This window comes from Mustelus asterias, chromosome 7, assembly GCF_964213995.1.
Source record: "Mustelus asterias chromosome 7, sMusAst1.hap1.1, whole genome shotgun sequence".
NCBI lineage: Eukaryota > Metazoa > Chordata > Chondrichthyes > Carcharhiniformes > Triakidae > Mustelus > Mustelus asterias.
In genome coordinates this window covers 141,718,560-141,745,342 of record NC_135807.1, presented here as the reverse complement: position 1 = coordinate 141,745,342, position 26,783 = coordinate 141,718,560, and the positions used below count along the sequence as shown (strand labels likewise).

Sequence of the window (26,783 nt, the reverse complement as noted above, 5' to 3'; positions counted from 1 at the left end):
TGGTTGCTAAATTTGCTGATGGCACAAAGGTAGGTAGGGAAGTAAGTTGACAAGAGGACATAAAGCATTCACAAAGGGATTTAGGTATGTTAAATCAGCGGGAACAATTAGCAGATGGAGTATTGTGTGGAAAAATGTGAACTTGTTTGTTTTGGCAGGAAGAATAGAAAAACAATATATGATGTGAATTGTGAGACACTGCAGAACTGCGTGGTACAGAAGGATCTGAATGTCCTGGTACATAAATATCAAAATGTTGAAATGCAGATACAGCAAGTGATTAGGAAAACAAATGGAATGTTGCCTTTTATTACAAGGGACAGAGTATAAAATGGGCTAAGTGTTGCTATAGTTGTGCAGGGCAAGGCATTGGTTAGACAACATCTTGAGTACTCCTTACTTAGGATATAATTGCATTAGAAACAGTTCAGTGAAGGTTCACTCGACTAATTCCTGTAACGGTTGAACAGGGTGAGTTTATACCTGTTGATATTTAGAAGAATGAGACGTGATCTTAATGGAACATATATGATTCTGAAGGTACTTGACGGGGTGGATGCTGAGTGGATGTTTCTACTTGCAGTGGAATCTAGAACGAGGGGGATCCAGTTCAAAAGAAAACTGATGAATGTTTTTCTCTGAGGGTCTTTAAGAACAAAGAACAATACAGCACAGGAACAGGCCCTTCGGCCCTCCAAGCCCGCGCCGCTCCCCGGTCCAGGATTGAATCCTGAATCCAGGATCCCCGCCCAATTTTCCAGCCTATCTACATACCAATATCCTATCCACCGAGCTGTCCCTCACAGCTACGATGCTTTGTTCATCACAACCTATTAACTCACCCCCACCCCCCCATTCCAGACCATGTGATCTCCAGGGAGAGGCGAAAACCCAGAGTTAAAACCCGAGGGCCAATATGGGGGAAAACAAAATCTGGGAAATTCCTCTCCGACCCCCTGAGGCGATCGAAACGAGTCCAGGAGATCACACTGGCCCTGATCGGAAAATGCTTCCCAACCCTAGTCATTTCCACTTCCACGAACACCATATGAATTCCCTGCCCCCGAGACAGGTTCCCAACTATCCGCAGTCTCGCTCTGTACTGGCACCAGCAAGATGATCATAGAATGAAGCCTTGAAACGAGAAACAAGGAACAATTAGCCCGCGCCGCTCCCTGGTCCAAACTAGACCACTGTTTTGTATCCCTCCATTCCCACTCCGTTCATATAGCTGTCTAGATAAGTCTTAAACGTTCCCAGTGTGTCCGCCTCCACCACCTTGCCCGGCAACACATTCCAGGCCCCCACGACCCTCTGTATAAAATATGTCCTTCTGATGTCTGTGTTAAACCTACCCCCCTTCACCTTGAACCTATGACCCCTCGTGAACGTCACCACCGACCCGGGGAAAAGCTTCCCACCGTTCACCCTATCTATGCCTTTCATAATTTTATACACCTCTATTAAGTCTCCCCTCATCCTCCATCTTTCCAAGGAGAACAACCCCAGTTTCCCCAATCTCTCCTCATAACCAAGCCCCTCCATACCAGGCAACATCCTGGTATACCTCCTCTGTACTCTCTCCAAAGCCTCCACGTCCTTCTGGTAGTGTGGCGACCAGAACTGGACGCAGTATTCCAAATGCGGCCGAACCAACGTTCTATACATCTGCAACATCAGACCCCAACTCTTATACTCTATGCCCCGTCCTATAAAGGCAAGCATGCCATATGCCTTCTTCACCACCTTCTCCACCTGTGACGTCACCTTCAAAGATCTGTGGACTTGCACACCCAGGTCCCTCTGCGTCTCTACACCCTTTATGGTTCTTCCATTTATCGTGTAGCTCCTCCCTACATTATTCCCACCAAAATGCATCACTTCGCATTTATCAGGATTGAACTCCATCTGCCATTTCCTTGCCCAAATTTCCAGCCTATCTATATCCTTCTGTAGCCTCTGACAATGTTCCTCACTATCTGCAAGTTCTGCCAGTTTTGTGTCGTCCGCAAACTTACTGATCACCCCAGTTACTCCTTCTTCCAGATCATTTATATAAATCACAAACAGCAGAGGTCCCAATACAGAGCCCTGCGGTACACCACTAGTCACAGGCCTCCAGCCGGAAAAAGACCCTTCCACTACCACCCTCTGTCTTCTATGACCAAGCCAGTTCTCCACCCATCTAGCCACCTCCCCCTTTATCCCATGAGATCCAACCTTTTTCACTAGCCTACCATGAGGGACTTTGTCAAACGCTTTACTAAAGTCCATATAGACAACATCCACGGCCCTTCCTTCGTCAACCATTTTGGTCACTTCTTCAAAAAACACCACCAGGTTAGTGAGGCATGACCTCCCTCTCACAAAACCATGCTGACTATCGTTAATGAGTTTATTCCTTTCTAAATGCGCATACATCCTATCTCTAAGAATCTTCTCCAACAACTTCCCCACCACGGACGTCAAGCTCACCGGCCTATAATTACCCGGGTTATCCTTCCTACCCTTCTTAAATAACGGGACCACATTGGCTATCCTCCAATCCTCTGGGACCTCACCTGCGTCCAGTGACGAGACAAAGATTTGCGTCAGAGGCCCAACGATTTCACCTCTCGTCTCCCTGAGCAGCCTTGGATAGATTCCATCAGGCCCTGGGGATTTGTCAGTCTTTATATTCTCTAACAAACCTAACACTTCCTCCTTTGTAATGGAGATTTTCTCCAACGGTTCAACACTCCCCTCAGAGACACTCCCAGTCAACACATCCCTCTCCTTTGTGAATGCCGACGCAAAGTATTCATTTAGGATCTCCCCTACTTCTTTGGGCTCCAAGCATATGGAGTGTATGGAATTCTCTACCCCGGAGAGTAGTGGAGGCTGGGTAGTTGAATATACTCAAGATTGAATTAGATAGATTTTTGGGCAATGAAGGAGTTTTATGGTTAAGGATGACAGATAGGAAAGTGAAGTTGATGCAAGAATCAGATCAGCTATGTTCTTATTGAATGGCAGAGCAGACTTAATGACTGAATATCCTACTAATTTGTGTTCTTGTGGAAGGGCAAAGCCATTGGCCGGAATTCTCCAGCCATTCATGCTCTGCTGTCGCTGACAGCAAGAATGGAGAATTTGGTGCTCAGCCAAATCTCCGTTCACTGCAGCGGGATTGGAAAAGCCCACCCATTGTCTATGTCTGAGGCTGAATCAGTGTGTTTGACTTTGTTTGATCCTAAGCTGGACTTTTGTGCCCATATTCCTCAATATCAATAGGAAGGTTTTCTTTCATCTTTTGTAATGTTGCCTATATCCACACTTTCCTTAGTACATCTGTCTCTGAAATGCTCATCAATGCTCCCAGACTTGGGACTATTCCAATGCTTTCCTCACTTGGCTCTCATCAGCTTTATTCCATAAGCTTGAATGTATCCAAAGCTCAATTGCAGGTATTCATCTTTGTACTAAGTTCTGCTTATTCATCATTTCTATTCTCACTGACCTGACCTAAATTAGCCACTGGTTCATGACACCTGAATTTCATCCTTGTATTTAAATCTTTCCTGAACTTTGCTTCTCCCCATTGTATTTGTTTGCTCCAACATTGATAGTTATGCCTTCAATTGCTGTGGCCTAAAATTTTGAACCCCTCCCCTCCCCAAACACTCTGTTGTATTATTCTCTGATTTTACAAGAGGCAGAAAATGAGGCTTTTTGACCCATCCTGCCTGTACTGGCTCTTTGAAAGGGCAATCCAATTAGTCTCACTTCGCTCCTTTTGCCCATTATCCTGCAAATTCTTGCCTTTGAAGCACTTATCCAGTTCTCTTTTGTAAGTTGTTGGAGAATCTTCTTTCATTACAATTCAGGTTATGCGTTCAGATTGTCATAATTTGCTGAGTTTATTTTAAAAATCCATCTCCTCTGGTTCTTTTGCCAGTTACGTTAAACCTTTTCTGGTTATCAACTGCCACTGAAAGTAGATTCTTATTTAATCTATCAAAATCCATCATAATTTTGGACAGTCTCTCAACTCTGTTGTTCATCTTCTCTAATGTAAGAAGACAACCCTCAGCTTATAAAATCCTAAGAATTAAGAGCAAGAGTAAGCCATTTGGCATCTTGAGCTTACTCTCCTCATCAGTAAGATTGCAACTGATCTGATTATGGCCTTAGCTCCACATTCCTGCCTACCCCTCCATAACCCTGGACTGTCTGGTCAGTTAAAATTCTGTTTATCTCAGCCTTGAATTATTCAATGACTCAGTCCTTGATATACCTTGGACAACAAAATTTCAAAGTGCAATGACATTCTTGAGAGAAAAATACATCCTCATCTCTGTCTTAAATGGGTGTCCCCTTACTTTTAAACTTTGCTCTCTAGTTCTCGACTCCTGCACAAGGGAAACCATCCTCTAAATGTTGGGTCCTTTCTGAATCTTACGTTTCAATAAGATCACCTCCCAGTCATCCAAAATGCTGACTCTTTCCTCATTAGATAGTCCTTTCATCCCAGAAATCAACTAAGCAAATCTTCTCTGAGCTGCTTCTAATGCAATTATATCCCTCCTCATGTAAGGAGACCAAAACTACAGAATACTCCAGATCTGGTCTCACTAAAGCTCCGAGCTGTATCAACTCATCCTTAGTTCTGTACCCTAATCCCCTTGCACTAAAGATTTGCAGTCCATTGCCTTCCCAATTACTTATTGTACCTGCATGCCCACTTTTGTGATTCATGTCTACCATCTTAATTATTATAGAACAGTACAGCACAGAACAGGCCCTTCGGCCCACGATGTTGTGCCGAGCTTTATCTGAAACCAAGATCAAGCTATCCCACTCCCTATCATCCTGGTGTGCTCCATGTGCCTATCCAATAACTGCTTAAATGTTCCTAAAGTGTCTGACTCCACTATCACTGCAGACAGTCCATTCCACACCCCAACCACTCTCTGCGTAAAGAACCTACCTCTGATATCCTTCCTATATCTCCCACCATGAACCCTATAGTTATGCCCCCTTGTAATAGCTCCATCCACCCGAGGAAATAGTCTTTGAACGTTCACTCTATCTATCCCCTTCATCATTTTATAAACCTCTATTAAGTCTCCCCTCAGCCTCCTCCACTCCAGAGAGAACAGCCCTAGCTCCCTCAACCTTTCCTCATAAGACCTACCCTCCAAACCAGGCAGCATCCTGGTAAATCTCCTCTGCACTCTTTCCAGCGCTTCCACATCCTTCTTATAGTGAGGTGACCAGAACTGCACACAATATTCCAAATGTGGTCTCACCAAGGTCCTGTACAGTTGCAGCATAACCCCACGGCTCTTAAACTCCAACCCCCTGTTAATAAAAGCTAACACACTATAAGCCTTCTTCATAGCTCTATCCACTTGAGTGGCAACCTTCAGAGATCTGTGGATATGGACCCCAAGATCTCTCTGTTCCTCCACAGTCTTCAGAACCCTACCTTTGACCCTGTAATCCACATTTAAATTTGTCCTACCAAAATGAATCACCTCACATTTATCAGGGTTAAACTCCATTTGCCATTTTTCAGCCCAGCTTTGCATCCTATGTCTCTTTGCAGCCTACAACAGCCCTCCACCTCATCCACTCACTCCACCAATCTTGGTGTCATCAGCAAATTTACTGATCCACCCTTCAGCCCCCTCCTCTAAGTCATTAATAAAAATCACAAAGAGCAGAGGACCAAGCACTGATCCCTGTGGCACTCCGCTAGCAACCTGCCTCCAATCCGAAAATTTTCCATCCACCACCACCCTCTGTCTTCGATCAGACAGCCAGTTACCTATCCAATCGGCCAACTTTCCCTCTATCCCACACCTCCTCACTTTCATCATAAGCCGACCATGGGGGACCTTATCAAACGCCTCACTAAAATCCATGTATATGACATCAACTGCCCTACATTCATCAACACACTTAGTTACCTCCTCAAAAAATTCTATCAAATTTGTGAGGCATGACTTGCCCTTCACGAATCCGTGCTGACTATCCCGGATTAATCTGCATCTTTCTAAATGGTCGTAAATCCCATCCCTAAGGACCTTTTCCATCAATTTACCAACCACCGAAGTAAGACTAACCGGTCTATAATTACCAGGGTCATTTCTATTCCCTTTCTTAAACAGAGGAACAACATTCGCCATTCTCCAGTGCTCTGGCACCGTCCCCGTGGACAGCGAGGACCCAAAGATCAAAGCCAAAGGCTCTGCAATCTCATCCCTTGCCTCCCAAAGAATTCTAGGATACATTTCATCAGGCCCAGGGGACTTATCGACCTTCAGTTTATTAAAAACTGCCAGGACATCCTCCCTCCGAACATCTATTTTCTCCAGCCTATTAGCCTGTAACCCCTTCTCCTCCTCAAAAACATGGCCCCTCTCCTTGGTGAACGCTGAAGAAAAGTATTCATTCATCACCTCGCCTATCTCTACTGACTCCATACACAAGTTCCCACTACTGTCCTTGACCGGCCCTAACCTCACCCTGGTCATTCTTTTATTCCTCACATAAGAGTAAAAAGCCTTGGGGTTTTCCTTGATCCGACCCGCCAAGGACTTCTCGTGTCCCCTCCTAGCTCTCCTAAGCCCCTTTTTCAGCTCATTCCTTGCTAACTTGTAACCCTCAATCGAGCCATCTGAACCTTGTTTCCTCATCCCTACATAAGCTTCCCTCTTCCTTTTCACAAGACATTCCACCTCTTTCGTGAACCATGGTTCCCTCACTCGGCCATTTCTTCCCTGCCTGACAGGGACATACCTATCAAGGACACCCAGTATTTGTTCCTTGAAAAAGTTCCACTTTTCATTAGTTCCTTTCCCTGACAGTTTCTGTTCCCAACTTATGCCCCCTAATTCTTGCCTAATCGCATCATAATTACCTCTCCCCCAATTGTAAACCTTGCCCTGCCGTACGGACCTATCCCGCTCCATTGCAATAACAAAAGACACCGAATTGTGGTCACTATCTCCAAAGTGCTCTCCCGCAACCAAATCTAACACTTGGCCCGGTTCATTTCCCAGTACCAAATCCAATGTGGCCTCACCTCTTGTTGGCCTATCCACATATTGTGTCAGGAAACCCTCCTGCACACACTGCACAAAAACTGCCCCATCCGAACTATTTGACCTACAAAGGTTCCAAGCAATATTTGGAAAGTTAAAGTCCCCCATGACAACTACCCTGTGACCCCCACACATATCCATAATCTGCTTAGCAATTTCTTCCTCCACATCTCTATTACTATTTGGGGGCCTATAGTAAACTCCTAACAACGTGACCGCTCCTTTCCTATTTCTAACCTCAGCCCATATTACCTCAGTGTGCAGATCCCCCTCAAAGTGCCTTTCCGCAGCCGTTAAACTATCCTTGATTAACAATGCCACTCCTCCACCTCTTTTACCAGCTTCCCTACACTTACTGAAATATCTATACCCCGGAGCGTCCAACAACCATTCCTGTCCTTGTTCTACCCACGTCTCCGTAATGGCCACAACATCGTAGTCCCAAGTACCAATCCACGCCCCAAGTTCATCTACCTTGTTCCGTATGCTCCTTGCATTGAAGTAGACACACTTCAACCCACCTTCCTGTCTACCGGTACCCACCCTTGACCCTGATACCTTCCCCAATACCTCACCACCCTCACTGACTTCCGGACTACAACTCCTTTTCCCACTCCCCTGACAAATTAGTTTAAACCCCCCTGAAGAGCCGTATCAAATTTCCCTCCCAGGATATTGGTGTCCCTCTGGTTCAGGTGCACCCCGTCCTGTTTGTACAGGTCCCACCTTCCCCAGAATGTGTTCCAATTATCCACGTATCTGAAACCCTCCCTCCTACACCATCCCTGCAACCACATGTTTAACTGCACTCTCTCCCTGTTCCTCAACTCGCTATCACGTGGCACCGGCAACGTACCAGAGATGACCACATGTTTTGTCTTGGCTCTCAGCTTCCAGCCCAGCTCCCTGAATTCCTGCTTTAAATCCCCGTCCCTTCTCTTACCTATGTCGTTGGTACCAATGTGTACCACGACTTGTGACTGTTTCCCCATCCCCTTCAGAATCCGGAAAACACGGTCCGAGACATCACGGACCTTGGCATCCGGTAGGCAACATACCATCCGTGAGTCTCTTTTGCTGCCACAGAACCTCCTATCTATCCCTCTAACTAACGAGTCCCCAATAACTATTGCCCTCCCGCTCTGCCCCTTACCCTCCCGAGCCACAGAGACAGACACAGTGCTGGAGATCCTCTCACTGCGGCTCACCACTGGTATGTCATCCCCCTCAACTGTATCCAAAGCGGAATACTTGTTGCTAAGGGGAACGACCACAGGGGATCCCTGCACGGACTGCTTCCTCCCAGCCCCTCTCTCCGTCACCCATCTGTTTTCATTCCTCGGAGTAACTGTATTCCTAAAGCTTCTGTCTATGGCCACCTCTGCGTCCCTAATGATCCTAAGTTCATCCAACTCCAGCTCCAGTTCCCTAACACGGTTTTGGAGGAGCTGCAGATGGGTGCACTTCCCACAGATGTAATCAGCAGGGACACTGACGTCGTCCCTCACCTCAAACATCGTGCAAGAGGAACATAGCACTGCCTGCACACCCATCCCCTCTAGATACCTTGCCAGTACCAGGTAGAAAGTGCAAAAATGAATTAAACTCACCCCTGCTCGCCCTTTCTGCCTAAGCCCTGTGAGCCAAAGCCCTAACAGCTTTCACTCAGCTTCCCCCACACTCCGCTGCCCGCTCCCGACGCTGCCCGCTGTATACTGCAGCCTACCTTCTATACTTCGCGCGCTTAAAAAACCCTTCCCAGACTCCTTAGCAGCCCACTTCCGGTTTTCACTTTCAACTTAAGAAAAATACTACTGCAAAAGTAAAGGCCAAAAAAAAAACACACACTAGCTGACTAATTAAATAAATAAATAATTCAATCAATCTCTCACCAGCACTGCTGCCTCCAATCACTCCCTCTCAGCTTGCTCCAGTGGAATTGAGATATTCTCAAATCTTTCCTTGTATCTTCAGACACTCATCCCTGGTACCATTCATAAATCTCCTCCGTGCCCTTTCTGAGGCCTTTGGAAAAATTGACACAATGCTCTAGCAGTTATAAAAGTTTAATATGACTTCTTTGCCTTTGCACTCTTTGCTTCTATTTATAAAGCCAAACATATCTGCTTCTTTAACAACCTTTTCAGCTTGTCTTGCCACCTTCAAACATTTGTATACTTTCCATCATAGTGTCTATCTCTGGGACCCCCTTTAAAGTTTTGCCAATTAGCTTATATTGCCTCTCTTCATTCTTCCTGCTAGAATGCAGAACTTTGCATTTTTCTGTAATTTTATCTGCCAAATGCCTGCCCATTTCACCAGTCTGGCTATGTCCTCCTGATGTTTGTTGCAATCCCTACTTTACAGACTGGAGGGAAGTGGTGTCCTCTAGGGGCTAATATTCAGAAGACTTTTTTGACCTGGGATTGGGGATACAGAGCATAATTTCAAAGTTTGCAAATGAATCGCAAAAATATAGTAATGATGGCGTTCCTAATGCTGAACTGTGGATGGCACTGTTCCCCTACAGAAGCAACCATTCACCAACTACTTGCGAATGCTGAAATATGAAACAAAAACAAATGTTCGAAAATCTCAGCCGGTCTGACAGCATCTGTGGAGAAAGAATAGAGTAAGAAGTCTCACAACACCAGGTTAAAGTCCAACAGGTTTATTTGGTAGCAAAAGCCACTAGCTTTCGGAGTGCTGCTCCTTCGTCAGGTAAGTGGGAGTTCTGTTCACCAACAGGGCATATAAAGATTTACAAAATAATGGTTGGAATGCGAGTCTTTACAGGTAATCAAGACTTAAAGGTGCAGACAATGTGAGTGGAGAAAGGATTAAGCACAGGTTAAAGAGATGTGTATTGTCTCCAGCCAGGACAGGTAGTGAGATTTTGCAAGTTCAGGCAAGTCGTGGGGGTTACAGATAGTGTGACCTGAACCCAAGATCTCAGTTGAGGCCATCCTCATGTGTGCGGAACTTGGTTATCAGTCTCTGCTCAGCGACTCTGCATTGTCGTGTGTCGTGAAGGCCGCCTTGGAGAACGCTTACCCAAAGATCAGAGGCCGAATGCCTGTGACCGCTGAAGTGTTCCCCAACAGGAAGAGAACGCTCTTGGCTGCTGATTGTCTAGCGGTGTTCATTCATCTGTTATCGTAGCGTCTGCATGGTCTCCCCATTGTACCATGCCTCGGCACATCCTTTCCTGCAGTGTATCAGGTAGACAACATTGGCTGAGTTGCAAGAGTATGTACCTTGTACCCGGTGGATGGTGTTCTCGCGTGAGATGATGGCATCCGTGTCGATGATCCGGCACGCCAGTTCGGACATGCCACAGTGAAAAACCGCACCGACGACCTCAGAAGACAAACACGGGACACGGCGGACAGAGTACCCTTCTCGTCCAGTACTTCCCCGGAGCGGAGAACAATACAGCACAGGAACAGGCCCTTCGGCCCTCCAGGCCTGCGCCGCTCATGTGCCCAACTAGACCATTCGTTTGTATCCCTCTATTCCCAGTCTGTTCATGTGACTATCTAGATAAGTCTTAAACGATCCCAGCGTGTCCGCCTCAATCACCTTGCTTGGCAATGCATTCCAGGCCCCCACCACCTTCTGTGTAAAATACATCCCCCTAACATCTGTGTTGAACCTTGCCCCCCTCACCTTGAACCCGTGACCCCTTGTGTTGGTCACATCCGACCTGGGAAAAAGCTTCCCACTTCACTCTATCTATGCCCTTCATAATTTTATCCATCTCTATTAGGTCGCCCCTCATCCTCCGTCTTTCCAGGGAGAACAGCCCCAGTTTACCCAATCTCTCCTCATAGCTAAGACCCTCCATACCAGGCATCATCCTGGTAAACCTTTTCTGTACTCTCTCCAAAGCCTCCACGTCCTTCTGGTAGTGTGGCGACCAGAACTGGACGCAGTATTCCAAATGTGGCCTAACCAACGTTCTGTACAGCTGCAACATCATATGCCAACTTTTATATTCTATGCCCCGTCCAATAAAGGCAAGCATGCCATATGCCTTCTTCACCACCCTCTCCGCCTGTGCTGCCACCTTTAAGGATCTGTGGACTTGTACACCCAGGTCCCTCTGTGTGTCTATACTCCTGATAGTCGGGAGGACTTTGAATAGTGTGGAGGAGCAGAGGGATCTAGGTGTATGTGTGCATAGATCCCTGAAAGTTGGGAATCAAGTAGATAAGGTTGTTAAGAAGGCATATGGTGTCTTGGCGTTTATTGGTAGGGGATTGAATTTAGGAGTCGTAGCGTTATGTTGCAACTGTACACAACTCTGGTGCGGCCGCACTTGGAGTACTGTGTGCAGTTCTGGTCCCCACATTACAGGAAGGATGTGGAGGCTTTGGAGAGGGTGCAGAGGAGGTTTACCAGGATGTTGCCTGGTATGGAGGGGAGATCCTATGAGGAGAGGCTGAGGGATTTGGGATTGTTTTCGCTGGAAAGGCGGCGGCTAAGAGGGGATCTTATTGAAACATATAAGATGATTAGAGGTTTAGATAGGGTGGATAGTGATAGCCTTTTTCCTCTGATGGAGAAATCCAGCACGAGGGGGCATGGCTTTAAATTGAGGGGGGGTAGTTATAGAACCGATGTCAGGGGTAGGTTCTTTACCCAGAGGGTGGTGAGGGATTGGAATGCCCTGCCAGCATCAGTAGTAAATGCGCCTAGTTTGGGGGCGTTTAAGAGATCCGTAGATAGGTTCATGGACGAAAAGAAATTGGTTTAGGTTGGAGGGTCACAGTTTTTTTTTTTTTTTTTTAAACTGGTCGGTGCAACATCGTGGGCCGAAGGGCCTGTTCTGCGCTGTAATGTTCTATGTTCTATGTTCTATGATGGTTCTGCCATTTATTGTATAGCTCCCCCTTACATTAGATCTACCGAAATGCATCACTTCGCATTTATCTGGATTAAATTCCATCTGCCATTTCTCCGCCCAATGTTCCAGCCTATCTATATCCTGCTGTATTCTCTGACAATGTTCATCATTATCTGCAACTCCAGCAATCTTTGTGTCGTCCGCAAAGTTACTGATCACACCAGCTACATCTTCCTCCAAATCATTTATATATATATCACAAACAGCAGAGGTCCCAGTACAGAGCCCTGCGGAAAACCACTAGTCACAGACCTCCAACCGGAAAAAGACCCCTCCACTGTTACCCTCTGTCTTCTATGGCTAAGCCAGTTCTCCACCCATCTAGCTAGCTCACCTTTTATTCCGTGAGATTTGCACCAGCCTGCCATGAGGGACCTTGACCTTGTCAAACGCTTTACTAAAATCCATATAGACGACATCCACGGCCCTTCCCTCGTCAATTGTTTTTGTCACCACCTCAAAAACTCAACCAAATTTGTGAGGCATGACCTCCCTTGTACAAAATCATGCTGTCTATCGCGAATGAGATTATTCAGTTCTAAATACGCATATATCCTATCTCTAAGAATCTTCTCCAACAATTTCCCTACCATGGTTGTCAAGCTCACCGGCCTATAATTACCCGGGTTATCCTTGCTACCCTTCTTAAATAACGGGAAGGGTAGCAAGCTACGACATCTTCTCTGGAGCCTTCAACACGTCATTGATGAAGACGAACATCTCGCCAAGGTCATCCCCACACCCCCACTTCTTGCCTTCAAACAACCGCACAACCTCAAACAGACCATTGTCCGCAGCAAACTACCCAGCCTTCAGGAGAACAGTGACCACGACACCACACAATTCTGTCACAGCAATCTCTGCAAGACGTGCCGGATCATCGACATGGGTGCCATCATCTCACGTGAGAACACCATCCACCAGGTACACGGTACATACTCTTGCAACTCGGCCAACGTTGTCTACCTGATACGCTGCAGGAAAGGATGTCGCAAGGCATGGTACATTGGGGAGACCATGCAGACGCTACGACAACGGATGAATGAACACTGCTCGACAATCACCAGGTAAGAGTGTTCTCTTCCTGTTGGGGAACACTTCAGCGGTCACGTGCATTCAGCCTCTGATCTTCGGGTAAGCGTTCTCCAAGGCGGCCTTCACGACACACAACAATGCAGAGTCACTGAGCAGAGACTGATAGCCAAGTTCCGCACACATGAGGACGGCCTCAACCGGGATCTTGGGTCATGTCACACTATCTGTAACCCCCACGACTTGCCTGGCCTTGCAAAATCTCACTAACTGTCCTGGCTGGAGACAATACACATCTCTTTAACCTGTGTTTAACCCTCTCCCCACATTGTCTGTACCTTTAAGACTTGATTACCTGTAAAGACTCGCGTTCCAACCATTATTTTGTAAATTGAGTTTGTGTCTTTATATGCCCTGTTTGTGAACAGAACTCCCACTTACCTGACAAAAGAGCAGCGCTCCGAAAGCTAGTGGCTTTTGCTACCAAATAAACCTGTTGGACTTTAACGTGGTGTTGAGAGACTTCTTACTGTGTTTACCCCAGTCCAACGCCGGCATCTCCACAACAGAGAGAATAGAGCCAATGTTTCGAGTCTGGATGATCCTTCGTCAGAGTTGATGAGGTGCATTGTAGGTGCACTGCACCTGTATTCTCTTTCGCTCTCTCTCTCTCTCTTCTTTCTCCACAGATGCTGTCAGACCTGCTGAGATTTTTCAGCATTTTCTGATTTTGTTTCACCAGCTACTCTTTGCTTTGTGTCTCAGCCAGTATCATTGCAAAGCTCCGACTGACCCTTTGATCCCATGGCTTCAATTTTGCAAAAAGATTTGATGTGTGGTACTTTATCAAACACCTTCTGAAAGTCCACATTCACAACATCAGCTGTGCTACCTAGATCAACCCTTTCTATAACTTTATCAAAGAACTCGATCGAGTTAGTGAAACCTGATTTCCCTGTAATAAGTCCATGCTGGCTTTAATTTAACTTTGTTTTCAATTGAATATTTTCTCAGATTAAGGTCTCCAACATTAGCCTGCCTGGTCTGGCATCGCCAGTTTGGTCTCTTCCTCTTTTTTGAGCAATAGTGGACCATTTCGAGCTCTCCAGTTCTCTGGCACAGCTGCTATAGTAAGAGTTTTAACAACACCAGGTTAAAGTCCAACAGGTTTATTTGGTAGCAAATACCATTAGCTTTCGGAGCGCTGCTCCTTCGTCAGATAGAGTAGAAATCTGCTCTCTGCATTATTTCCACTCCATCTGACGAAGGAGCAGCGCTCCGAAAGCTAATGGTATTTGCTACCAAATAAACCTGTTAGACTTTAACCCGGTGTTGTTAAAACTCTTACTGTGTTTACCCCAGTCCAACGCCGGCATCTCCACATCATGATAGCTGTTATATCCAAGGTTTGGGAGATTCTGGTTAGACCCTCTACAATTTCTATCCTTGCTTATGACCAAGGATGGATCCCATCTGGCACCACTACTTTGGGTGCTATCAACCTTCTGTAAGCACCACCTCTAACTGCTTTTATCTTATCCAATTTCCCTAATACATCTTCCTTTACCGTGACATTGACAGCGTTCTCTTCATCGGTGAACAGTTTGGTATAGGATAGGTTATGTTACTGAACTAGTAATCTAGAGGCCTAGAGTAATGATCCAGAGACCTGAGTTCAAATACCATCATGGCAGCTGGTGTGCTGATGACCAAATTGTTGTAAAAGTTCTTGAGGGAAGGAATTTTGCCACCTTTACCTGGGTGGACCAATAATTGGCTCTGGGCGTAAAGCAATGTTGTTGACTCTTAACTGCCCTCTGAAATGGCCTAAGAAGTCATTCAGTTATATTCAAGAATGTGGTTTACCCCAATCTTCTCAAGGGAAGTTAAAGATGGGCCACAAATACTTACCTTGCCAGCAACAAACACATCCTGCGAATTAATATTAATGTATGCACGGTAATTCCTCACTTAGCATTGACTCGATCCACCCTGTTTCATTATAATGCTGCTGTTGAAATGTGGAATGTGTGTCCTCTTAACATTGCAACATTCTCTATAATATGGTTTGCCAGAGAGTTCCTATTCCACGACATGCACATCATATGTGCTTACAATGCATCTGCAAATGCAAATCTCAATTTTTGTGGTTTTCACTGGCGCGTTCTCCTTGCTGTCCCTTGACCAAGACGCTTCTCGCAGATTCTTCCCTCCACAGCTCAGCTTTTCATCTGCTGTTGACCCAGAGAAGATTGAGGTTCTGTTCCCAAAGGAATCTCCTTCAGCTGTTCCTCTACCCCACTCCCTTCACTCCATCCATTCTCATAATTAACGTTTCTGGTGTCTGTCACCATTGTCACCCAGAACTCCTTCAGGTTTTCCAGCACCAAAGCTATACTCTGCCACTAGATGAAGCTTGGCCATTCTGAAACTAGGTGACTAGTGGGTGTTGTTGTGTCTTGGAGAATTAATGCTTGGAAGCTTGGAGGATTAAAAATAACGGAACTTTTTTTTTACAGGGTTGTGTTCACTTACATGGCTGCATTGGTAATGAGACAGGTATAATAAACAATCCGAGTAAAAGATCACCTAGTAAGGAGTGACTGTAACATAGTACAGTTTAGCACTCAGTTTGAGTGAGAGAAACTTGGGTCAGAAACAACTGTTCCACACTTAAGTAAGGATAATTATATAGGAATGAGGACAGAGTGGACTGAGAAATGAGTTTAGCAGGAAAGATGGTTGATCAGCAATGGTGTTTCTGAAAATAGTTCATGATCACAACAAAGGTATATCCCAGTGAAGAAATAGGATTTTAGGAAGGGAATAAATCAATAATGCTTAACCACGGAAATTAAGGATCATATTAAATTGAAAGAAAAAGCATATAATGTGGCAAATATTTTGTGGTAAATCAAAGGATTGGAAAAGATTTAGAAACCAACAGATAATGACCAAAAATAAAGAGATAATACATTTTGGAAGGAGTAATTTGACCAGGAAGTATTCAATAAATGACATGACACTAGGACATTGTGTGGAACAAAAGGACGAACAAAGAAAAATACAGCACAGGGACAGACCTTTCAGCCCTCCAAGCCTGCACCAATCATGATGTTCTAACTAAATTAAAAGAAAACGTTTTGCCCTTACTCGGTCCGTATCCCTCTTTTCCTTCCCTAATCATGTACCCATACAAAATTATGAGAGAGAGGGCATGTAGAAGTTTTTTCCAAGGCTGTAAGTGTTAATTACAAGGGGGCACAGATTCAAGGTGAGAGGGGGAAAGTTTAAGGGAGATATGTGGGGGAGGTTTTTCACGCAGAGAGCGGTGGGTACCTGGAATGTGCTGCCAGAGGAGGTGGTGGAAGCAGGCACATTAGCAACATTTAAGTGGCATCTGGATAGGTACATGAATAGGGAAGGATCAGCACAGGCTTGGAGGGCCGAAGAGTCTGTTCCGATCCTGTACTTTTCTTTGTTCTTTGTATAATTCCTGTACCATGTAGGAGCTCCTGTGTGCTTCATGCAAAAATGTTCAGATTATTTATTTTTATCTCTACCTATAATATGTGTATATCAATGTTTATGTGTATGCATTTATTTATATGGTTTAATAGCCCATTAACTCCTATCTAGTTAAATATGAAGATAAATAAGGTACAGCTTCTAATCCTGTCTCCACAATATAGTCCTCTCTATCAGTTTTTTTCTTAATGCCCTTGCTTTTGTTAAAGATGTTCTATTGTGTTCCCAAAGTGCACTCCGTTTAAGATCCTCCATAAATCCAATATCTTTGACCAATCTCTAGGTCGCCTGTCCTAATGTTTCCTCCTTTGGCTCAAGGTCTAATTACACTTCTGGGAAGTGTGTTGGAATTGTTTACTAGCTAAAAGTGCTATACAAATGGAAGTTGTTGCATGTGATTGTCATTTTTCTTGCAAAATCAGCATTTAAATATGTTAGTATTCGTTCTGCAAGCACTGTTGAATATGCTTTTTTTGTTTTGCAGACTATTATTCTCTTCAAGTTGATTCTTTTAGAGAAAAAGGCAAGTAATCCTGCTGACTCTTAATCAGCAGAGTGTCAGAAGTTATGCTCAAGTGTTCAATATTTATACAAACAACATAGAATCATAGAGGTTTACAGCATGGAAACAGGCCCTTCGGCCCAACTTGTCCATGCCGCCCTTTTTTTAAACCCCGAAGCTAATCCGTATTGCCCGCATTTGGCCCATATCCCTCTATACCCATCTTACCCATGTAACAGTCTAAATGCTTTTTAAAAGACAAAATTGTACCCACCTCTACTACTACCTCTGGCAGCTCGTTCCAGACACTCACCACCCTCTGTGAAAAAATTGCCCCTCTGGACACTTTTGTATTTCTCCCCTCTCACCTTAAACCTATGCCCTCTAGTTTTAGACTCTCCTACCTTTGGGAAACGATACTGACTATCTAGCTGATCTATGCCCCTCATTATTTTATAGACCTCCTCTATAAGATCACCCCTCAGCCTCCTACACTCCAGAGAAAAAAGTCCCAGTCTACCCAGCCTCTCCTTACAACTCAAACCATCAAGTCCCGGTAGCATACTAGTAAATCTTTTCTGCACTCTTCCTAGTTTAAGTGATATATTTGTTCCCTCTGGAAAGTTTCTCTGTACACTCCACTCAACACTCCAGTAATAAAACAATGCATGTTCACATGTATCCAGATTTGAGATGGTTGTGCCACATATTTTTTATTTGTTGCAATTAGTTAAACAATGACCATTTCCAAAAAGAGAGTATAACCATCTCCCCTTGGTGTTTAATAGTGCTGTCATCACTGAATCCTCAGCATCAACATTCTGGAGTGACTAGAAACTGAACTGGTCCCGAATGTAAATGCTGTGACTGATAGAGCAGTAAGGAGTCTAACAACACCAGGTTAAAGTCCAACAGGTTTATTTGGTAGCAAACGCCACTAGCTTTCGGAGCGCTGCTCCTTCGTCACGTGCGTGGGAGTTCTGTTCACAAACAGGGCATGTTTGTGAACCATGTTTGTGAACAGAACTCCCACTCACCTGACGAAGGAGCAGCGCTCCGAAAGCTAGTGGTGTTTGCTACCAAATAAACCTGTTGGACTTTAACCTGGTGTTGTGAGACTCCTTACTGTGTTTACCCCAGACCAACGCCCGCATCTCCACATCATGACTGTTAGAGCAGGCCAGAGGCTTGCTGTTACGTTTAAAGTTTTTTGTTTAAAGTTTATTTATTAGTGTCACAAGTAGGCTTAAGGTCACATGCAATGAAGTTACTGTGACAGTCCCCCAGTCGCCACACTCCGGCACCTGTTCTGCTACACTGAGGGAGAATTTGGCATGACCAATGCCTCTAACCGGCACGTCTTTCAGACTGTGGGAGGAAACTGGAGCACGCGGAGGAAACCCATGCCGACATGCGGAGAATGTGCAGACTCTACACAGACAGTGACCCAAGCTGGAAATCGAACCTGGATCCCTGTTGCTGTGAGGCAGCAGTGCTAACCACTGTGCCACTGTGCTGCCCTGTTGCAATTATGTTGCAAGTGGCTCACGTTTTGACACCCAAAAGCTTCTCTACCACCTAAAAAGTATCAGTGTGATGGAATTCTTTTCACTTAACTGGATAAATGTCCAATAACACTTCAAAAGCTTAACACCATTGAGGATAAAGTAGTCTGCTTGATTGGTACCCCATTCACCACCTAAACCATACACTGCATGGATGGTGGTTGCAGTATGCATTACCTACAAGGATTCTCTGTAGCAACCCACTCAAATTTCTTTAATTAAACTCTTGATTCTGAAACCTCCATCAGCCAGAAGAACGAGCAACAGGAGCCACCACCTCCAAGTTCTCTTCTTAAGCCACACACAATTCTGATGTGGACACGTATCAACATTACTCCATCGTCGTGAGGTTAAAATCCTGGAACTTGCTATTTAACAGCTCTGGGGCACCTATCCCACACAGTCTGTGGTGCTTCATGGTGATGCTATCCCACCATCATCTCTATGGGAAACAAAGGATGGGATAAATGCTGGCCTTGCCAGCGACATCCAATTTTAAAAGTGCATTCTTGGCATTGTCACATGATGTGACTGGTACATGAGTGATATAGATCTGTAATTTCACCAGTTGACTAAACGTATAATGAACTGTTTTTTAAAAAAAAGCAGGAAAAGACACCAACTAAGGATGGCTGCCATAAGTCATCTGATGTCTGGTATTGCCATTGACCAGTTTCTGGAAAGATCGAATGTGGAATACAACTCTGACTTCCCACAACATTTTGCTATGGAATTTTGCATCTGAGAATGTTAGGGACTACTTCAAATGTACTGGACATAACGTTTACATTCCTTTAAGTCTACATTTCCAGCAGAGACATGGTCTGCTAGGACAATATGAAAGATATTTTATTATTTTATCAAGGTGGATAACTCATTCAGATGTTTAATGACTGGGACACAACAGAATCTACCCTGGCCCTGACACAAAAGCAACAGTCAGTTTAAGAACATAAGAACATAAGAAATAGGAGCAGGAGTAGGCCATCTAGCCCCTCGAGCCTGCCCCGCCATTCAATAAGATCATGGCTGATCTGACGTGGATCAGTACCACTTACGCGCCTGATCCCCATAACCCTTAATTCCCTTACCGATCAGGAATCCATCCATCCGCGCTTTAAACATATTCAGCGAGGTAGCCTCCACCACCTCAGTGGGCAGAGAATTCCAGAGATTCACCACCCTCTGGGAGAAGAAGTTCCTCCTCAACTCTGTCTTAAACCGACCCCCCTTTATTTTGAGGCTGTGTCCTCTAGTTTTAACTTCCTTACTAAGTGGAAAGTATCTCTCCGCCTCCACCCTATCCAGCCCCCGCATTATCTTATAAGTCTCCATAAGATCCCCCCTCATCCTTCTAAACTCCCAACGAGTACAAACCCAATCTCCTCAGCCTCTCCTCATAATCCAAACCCCTCATCTCCGCTATCAACCTGGTGAACCTTCTCTGCACTCCCTCCAATGCCAATATATCCTTCCTCATATAAGGGGACCAATACTGAACATAGAACATAGAACATTACAGCGCAGAACAGGCCCTTCGGCCCACGATGTTGCACCGACCAGTTTAAAAAAAAAAAAAAAAAACTGTGACCCTCCAACCTAAACCAATTTCTTTTCGTCCATGAACCTATCTACGGATCTCTTAAACGCCCCCAAACTAGGCGCATTTACTACTGATGCTGGCAGGGCATTCCAATCCCTCACCACCCTCTGGGTAAAGAACCTACCCCTGACATCGGTTCTATAACTACCCCCCCTCAATTTAAAGCCATGCCCCCTCGTGCTGGATTTCTCCATCAGAGGAAAAAGGCTATCACTATCCACCCTATCTAAACCTCTAATCATCTTATATGTTTCAATAAGATCCCCTCTTAGCCGCCGCCTTTCCAGCGAAAACAATCCCAAATCCCTCAGCCTCTCCTCATAGGATCTCCCCTCCATACCAGGCAACATCCTGGTAAACCTCCTCTGCACCCTCTCCAAAGCCTCCACATCCTTCCTGTAATGTGGGGACCAGAACTGCACACAGTACTCCAAGTGCGGCTGCACCAGAGTTGTGTACAGTTGCAACATAACGCTACGACTCCTAAATTCAATCCCCCTACCAATAAACGCCAAGACACCATATGCCTTCTTAACAACCTTATCTACTTGATTCCCAACTTTCAGGGATCTATGCACACATACACCTAGATCCCTCTGCTCCTCCACACTATTCAAAGTCCTCCCGTTAGCCCTATACTCAACACATCTGTTATTCCTACCAAAGTGAATTACCTCACACTTCTCCGCATTAAACTCCATCCGCCACCTCTCGGCCCAACTTTGCAACCTGTCTAAGTCTTCCTGCAAACTACGACACCCTTCCTCACTGTCTACCACACCACCGACTTTGGTGTCATCAGCAAATTTGCTAATCCACCCAACTATACCCTCATCCAGATCATTAATAAATATTACAAACAGCAGTGGCCCCAAAACAGATCCCTGAGGTACACCACTTGTAACCGCACTCCATGATGAATATTTACTATCAACCACCACCCTCTGTTTCCTATCCGCTAGCCAATTCCTGATCCAATTTCCTAGATCACCCCCAATCCCATACATCTGCATTTTCTGCAATACTGCACACAGTATTCCAGCTGCGGCCTCACCAATGCCCTGTACAGGTGCATCAAGACATCCCTGCTTTCATATTCAACCCCCTCGCAATATAGGCCAACATCCCATTTGCCTTCTTGATCACCTGTTGTACCTGCAGACTGGGCTTTTGCGTCTCATGCACAAGGACCCCCAGGTCCCTTTGCACGGTAGCATGTTTTAATTTGTTTCCATTGAGATAGTAATCCCATTTATTATTTCCTCCAAAGTGTATAACCTCGCATTTCTCAACGTTATACTCCATTTGCCATATCCTCGCCCACTCACTCAGCCTGTCCAAATCTCTCTGCAGATCTTCTCCGTCCTCCACACGATTCACTTTTCCACTTATCTTTGTGTCGTCTGCAAACTTCGTTACCCTACACTCCGTCCCCTCCTCCAGATCATCTATATAAATGGTAAACAGTTGCGGCCCGAGTACCGATCCCTGCGGCACGCCACTAGTTACCTTCCTCCAACCGGAAAAACACCCATTTATTCCGACTCTTTGCTTCCTGTCGGATAGCCAGTCCCCAATCCACTTTAACACACTACCCCCAACTCCGTGTGCCCTAATCTTCAGCAGCCTTTTATGGGGCACCTTATCAAACGCCTTTTGGAAATCCAAAAACACCGCATCCACCGGCTCTCCTCCATCAACCGCCCTCGTCACATCTTCATAAAAATCCAACATGTTCGTCAAGCACGACTTTCCCCTCATGAATCCATGCTGCGTCTGATTGATCGAACCATTTCTATCCAGATGCCCTGCTATCTCCTCTTTAATAATGGATTCCAGCATTTTCCCTACTACAGACGTTAAGCTGACCGGCCTATAGTTACCCGCCTTTTGTCTCCTTCCTTTTTTAAACAGCGGCGTTACATTAGCCGTTTTCCAATCAACCGGCACTACCCCAGAATGCAACGAGTTTTGATAAATAATCACTAACGCATCCACTATTACCTCTGACATTTCTTTCAATACCCTGGGATGCATTCCATCCGGACCCGGGGACTTGTCCACCTTCAGTCCCATTAGTCTACCCAGCACTGCCTCTCTGGTAACATTAATCGTATTAAGTATTTCTCCTGCTGCCAACCCTCTATCGTTAATATTTGGCAAACTATTTGTGTCCTCCACCGTGAAGACCGACACAAAAAACGTATTTAAAGACTCAGCCATATCCTCATTTCCCACTATTAACTCCCCCCTCTCGTCCTCCAAGGGTCCAACATTCACTCTAGCCACTCTATTCCTTTTTATATATTTATAAAAACTTTTACTATCATTTTTTATATTAATTGCTAGCCTAGCTTCATAGTCTATCCTTTCTTTCTTTATCGCTTTCTTAGTCTCTCTTTGTTGTTTCTTAAATTTTTCCCAATCACTTGTTTCTCCACTATTTTTGGCCACTCTGTACGCAGCTGTTTTTATTTTAATACTCTCCTTTATTTCCTTCGTTATCCACGGCTGGTTCTCCCTTTTCTTACAATCCTTGTTTTTTGCTGGAATATATTTTTGCTGAGAACTGAAAAGGATCTCCTTAAAAATCCTCCACTGTTCCTCAGCTATCCTACCTGCCAGCCTGCTCTCCCAGTCTACCTTAGCCAATTCATCCCTCATCCTATCATATTTCCCTCTGTTCAAACAGAGGACACTGGTTTGAGACCAAACTTTCTCCTCTTCCATCTGAATCAGAAATTCGACCATATTGTGGTCACTAGACCCAAGAGGGTCCTTCACAATAAGATCCTTAATTCTACCTACCTCGTTACACAATACCAGATCCAAAATAGCTCGTTCCCTCGTCGGTTCCGTAACATGCTGTTCAAGGAAACTATCCCGACAGCATTCTAAGAACTCTTCCTCCATTCCACCCTTCCCGACTTGAGTCTGCCAGTCAATGTGCATGTTGAAGTCCCCCATGATTATTGCCGTTCCGTTTTTACACGCATCCCTTATCTGCTTGTTTACAGCCCTCCCTACCTCAACATTATTATTTGGGGGCCTATATACCACACCTACTAGTGTCTTTCTCCCTCTACTATTCCTCATCTCTACCCATAATGATTCCACGTTTTGTTCCTCAGAGCCTATGTCATCCCTCAGTACTACCCTGATATTATCTCTTATTAATAGCGCGACCCCACCACCTTTTCCTTCCTGTCTATTCTTCCTAAACGCCTGATACCCCTGGATATTCATCTCCCAGTCCTGGTCACCTTTCAGCCACGTTTCTGTAATGGCCACTAGATCGTACCCACTTGTGCTGATTTGCACCATCAACTCATTCACCTTGTTCCGAATGCTTCGTGCATTCAGGCAAAGTGTCCTTATTCCAGCTTTTATCTGGACCCGCTTTGATGAGTCGCAAACACCCTCTCCCTCTACTCCCTTATCTAAATTACCGCCTTCATTCACTTGCACCCTCTCCTCTACCATTAATTTTGTAATTCCCCTTACCCCTGCATCCTCCCCCCCATCAATTAGTTCCTTGATCCTAGTCAACTCTTCTAGCTCCCCTCCCCCCAACCTATCTAGTTTAAATTCTCCCCAGTAGCCTTAGCCAACCTACCGGCCAGGATATTGATCCCCGTGTGATTCAAGTTCCACCCGTTTTTTGTATACAGATCACCCCTGCCCCTAAAGAGGTCCCAATGGTCCAGGAACCTGAATCCCTGCCCCCTGCACCAGTCCCTCAGCCACACATTCATCCTCCACCTCACTCCATTCCTGCCCTCACCTTCCCGTGGCACAGGCAGTAATCCTGAGATTACTACCTTTGCTTTCCTCTTTCTCAGCTGTCTCCCTAATTCCCTGTACTCCCTTTTCATGACCCCTTCTCCCTTCCTACCCACATCAGCGGTACCAATATGTACCGCTACCTCAGGCTCCTCTCCCTCCCACCTCAGGATTTCCGGGACGCGACTAGCGACATCCTGGATCCCGGCCCCAGGGAGGCAGACCACCATGCGAGAATCCCGCCTACCTCCGCAGAAACGCCTGTCTGTCCCCTTCACCATCGAGTCCCCGATTAATACCGCCTTCCTCCTCTTTTCCTTAGCCCTCTGAGTTACAGGGCTGGACTCCACTGCGGAGACACGGCCACTGCTGCTTCCCCCAGGCGGGCTGTCCCCCCCAGCAGTACTCAAGCAGGAGTACTTGTTGTGCAGGGGCAAATCCACCGGGGTGCTCTCAACCACCCTAGCCTTACCCTTCCTGGCCGTCACCCACTTGGCCTCCTCCCATGGCCCTGGTGTGACCACCTGATGATAGCTCTTGTCTATCACCTCCTCATTCTCCCTCATCAGCCTAAGATCCTCGAGCTGTAGTTCCAGCTCCCTAACACGGTCTCTCAGGAACCGCAGCTCGACACACCCCTCACAGATGTGGATGTCCAGGAGGCAAGATGCCTCCAGGACCTCCCACATCCTACACTGGGAACAACACACTGGTTTCACACTCATACTGGACACTTTATGTCAAGTTAGATAGTGAAAAGTTAATAAGAATGTAAGGAAACAAAAACTCACCCCTGCTCGTCCAAGCCCTGTGAGCCAAAGCCCTGACAGCTCACTCAACTTCCCACTCACTCTGCTGCCCGCTACGATGCTGCCCGCTGTATACTTTGGTGCACTTTTAAACCCTCCAAAAACTTCCCCTGGCCTCTCCTGGCCTGACTTCCGGTTTTGAAAAAAAAACCTCCGATTTTAAACCCAAAATTAACTGAAAAAATAAATAATTAATTACAGTCAGAAAACCCACTCTCTTACCCTCAGCCTGCTCCTGGGAACAATGAAGCTGAACCTCCAAGGTAAGCCCTTTTTAAACCCTCCAAAAACTTCCCCTGGCCTCTCCTGGCCCGACTTCCGGTTTTGAAAAAAAAACCCTCCGATTTTAAACCCAAAATTAACTGAAAAAATAAATAATTAATTACAGTCAGCAAACCCACTCTCTTACCCTCAGCCTGCTCCTGGGAACAATGAAGCTGAACCTCCAAGGTAAGCCCTTTTTAAACCCTCCAAAAACTTCCCCTGGCCACTCCTGGCCTGACTTCCGGTTTTGAAAAAAACCTCCGATTTTAAACCCAAAATTAACTGAAAAAATAAATAATTAATTACAGTCAGCAAACCCACTCTCTTACCCTCAGCCTGCTCCTGGGAACAATGAAGCTGAACCTCCAAGGTAAGCCCTTTTTAAACCCTCCAAAAACTTTCCCTGGCCACTCCTGGCCTGACTTCCGGTTTTGAATAAAACCTCCGATTTTAAAACCAAAATTAACTGAAAAAATAAATAATTAATTACAGTCAGCAAACCCACTCTCTTACCCTCAGCCTGCTCCTGGGAATTCCGCCTGACACGAAGAGACAATTTGGTATGGCCAAGCAACCTAACCCTCACGTCTTTGAAGTGTGGGAGGAAACCAGAGTACCCAGAAGAAACCAACGCAGGCATGGAGAGAACATGCAACACTGTTGTAGACTGCAAAGAGACATAGGATGCAAAGCTGGGCTGATAAATGGCAGATGGAGTTTAACCCTGATAAATGTGAGGTGATTCATTTTGGTAGGACAAATTTAAATGTGGATTACAGGGTCAAAGGTAGGGTTCTGAAGATTGTGGAGGAACGGAGAGATCTTGGGGTCCATATCCACAGATCTCTGAAGGTTGCCACTCAAGTGGATAGAGCTGTCAAGAAGGCCTATAGTGTGTTAGCTTTTATTAACAGGGGGTTGGAGTTTAAGAGCCATGGGGTTATGCTGCAACTGTACAGGACCTCGGTGAGACCACATTTGGAATATTGTGTGCAGTTCTGGTCACCTCACTATAAGAAGGATGTGGAAGCGCTGGAAAGAGTGCAAAGGAGATTTACCAGGATGCTGCCTGATTTGGAGGGTAGGTCTTATGAGGAAAGGTTGAGGGAGCTAGGGCTGTTCTCTCTGGAGCTAGGGCTGTTCTCTCTGGAGCGGAGGATGTTGAGGGGAGACTTAATAGAAGTTTATAAAATGATGAAGGGGATAGATGGAGTGAATGTTCAAAGACTCTTTCCTCGAGTGGATGGAGCTATTACAAGGGGGCATAACTATAGGGTTCATGGTGGGAGATATAGGAAGGATGTCTGAGGTAGGTTCTTTACTCAGAGTGGTTGGGGTCTGGAATGGACTGCCTGCTGATAGTGGAGTCAGACACTTTAGGAACATTTAAGCGGTTATTGGATAGGCACATGGAGCACACCAGGATGATAGGGAGTGGGATAGCTTGATCTTGGTTTCAGATAAACCTTGGCACAACATCGTGGGCCGAAGGGCCTGTTCTGTGCCGTACTGTTCTATGTTCTACACACAGTCACCCAAGGCCAGAATTGAACCAGGTCCCTGGCGCCGGGAGGCAGCATTGTTAACCACTGTGCCATCCGCTGCCCCATATTGTCCCATCTCGTGGCCATAACCGTATCTTTTACCCAAAGCCTCTGCTCTCTAAAGCATTAAAACACGTAAGCAAATGTAAATAT

At 45.5% G+C, this 26,783-nt stretch overlaps 1 protein-coding gene across 1 annotated transcript in view; it reads left to right on the top strand.

The window, feature by feature from the left end:
* The window catches only part of avl9 (AVL9 homolog (S. cerevisiase)), a 208,910-nt gene that overhangs the window by 93,091 nt on the left and 89,036 nt on the right, over positions 1 to 26,783 (top strand). Inside the window, exon 8 of the mRNA XM_078216972.1 lies at positions 17,045 to 17,083. Coding sequence (XP_078073098.1) covers positions 17,045 to 17,083 — 39 coding nt within the window. The remainder of the gene's footprint in view (positions 1 to 17,044; positions 17,084 to 26,783) is intronic.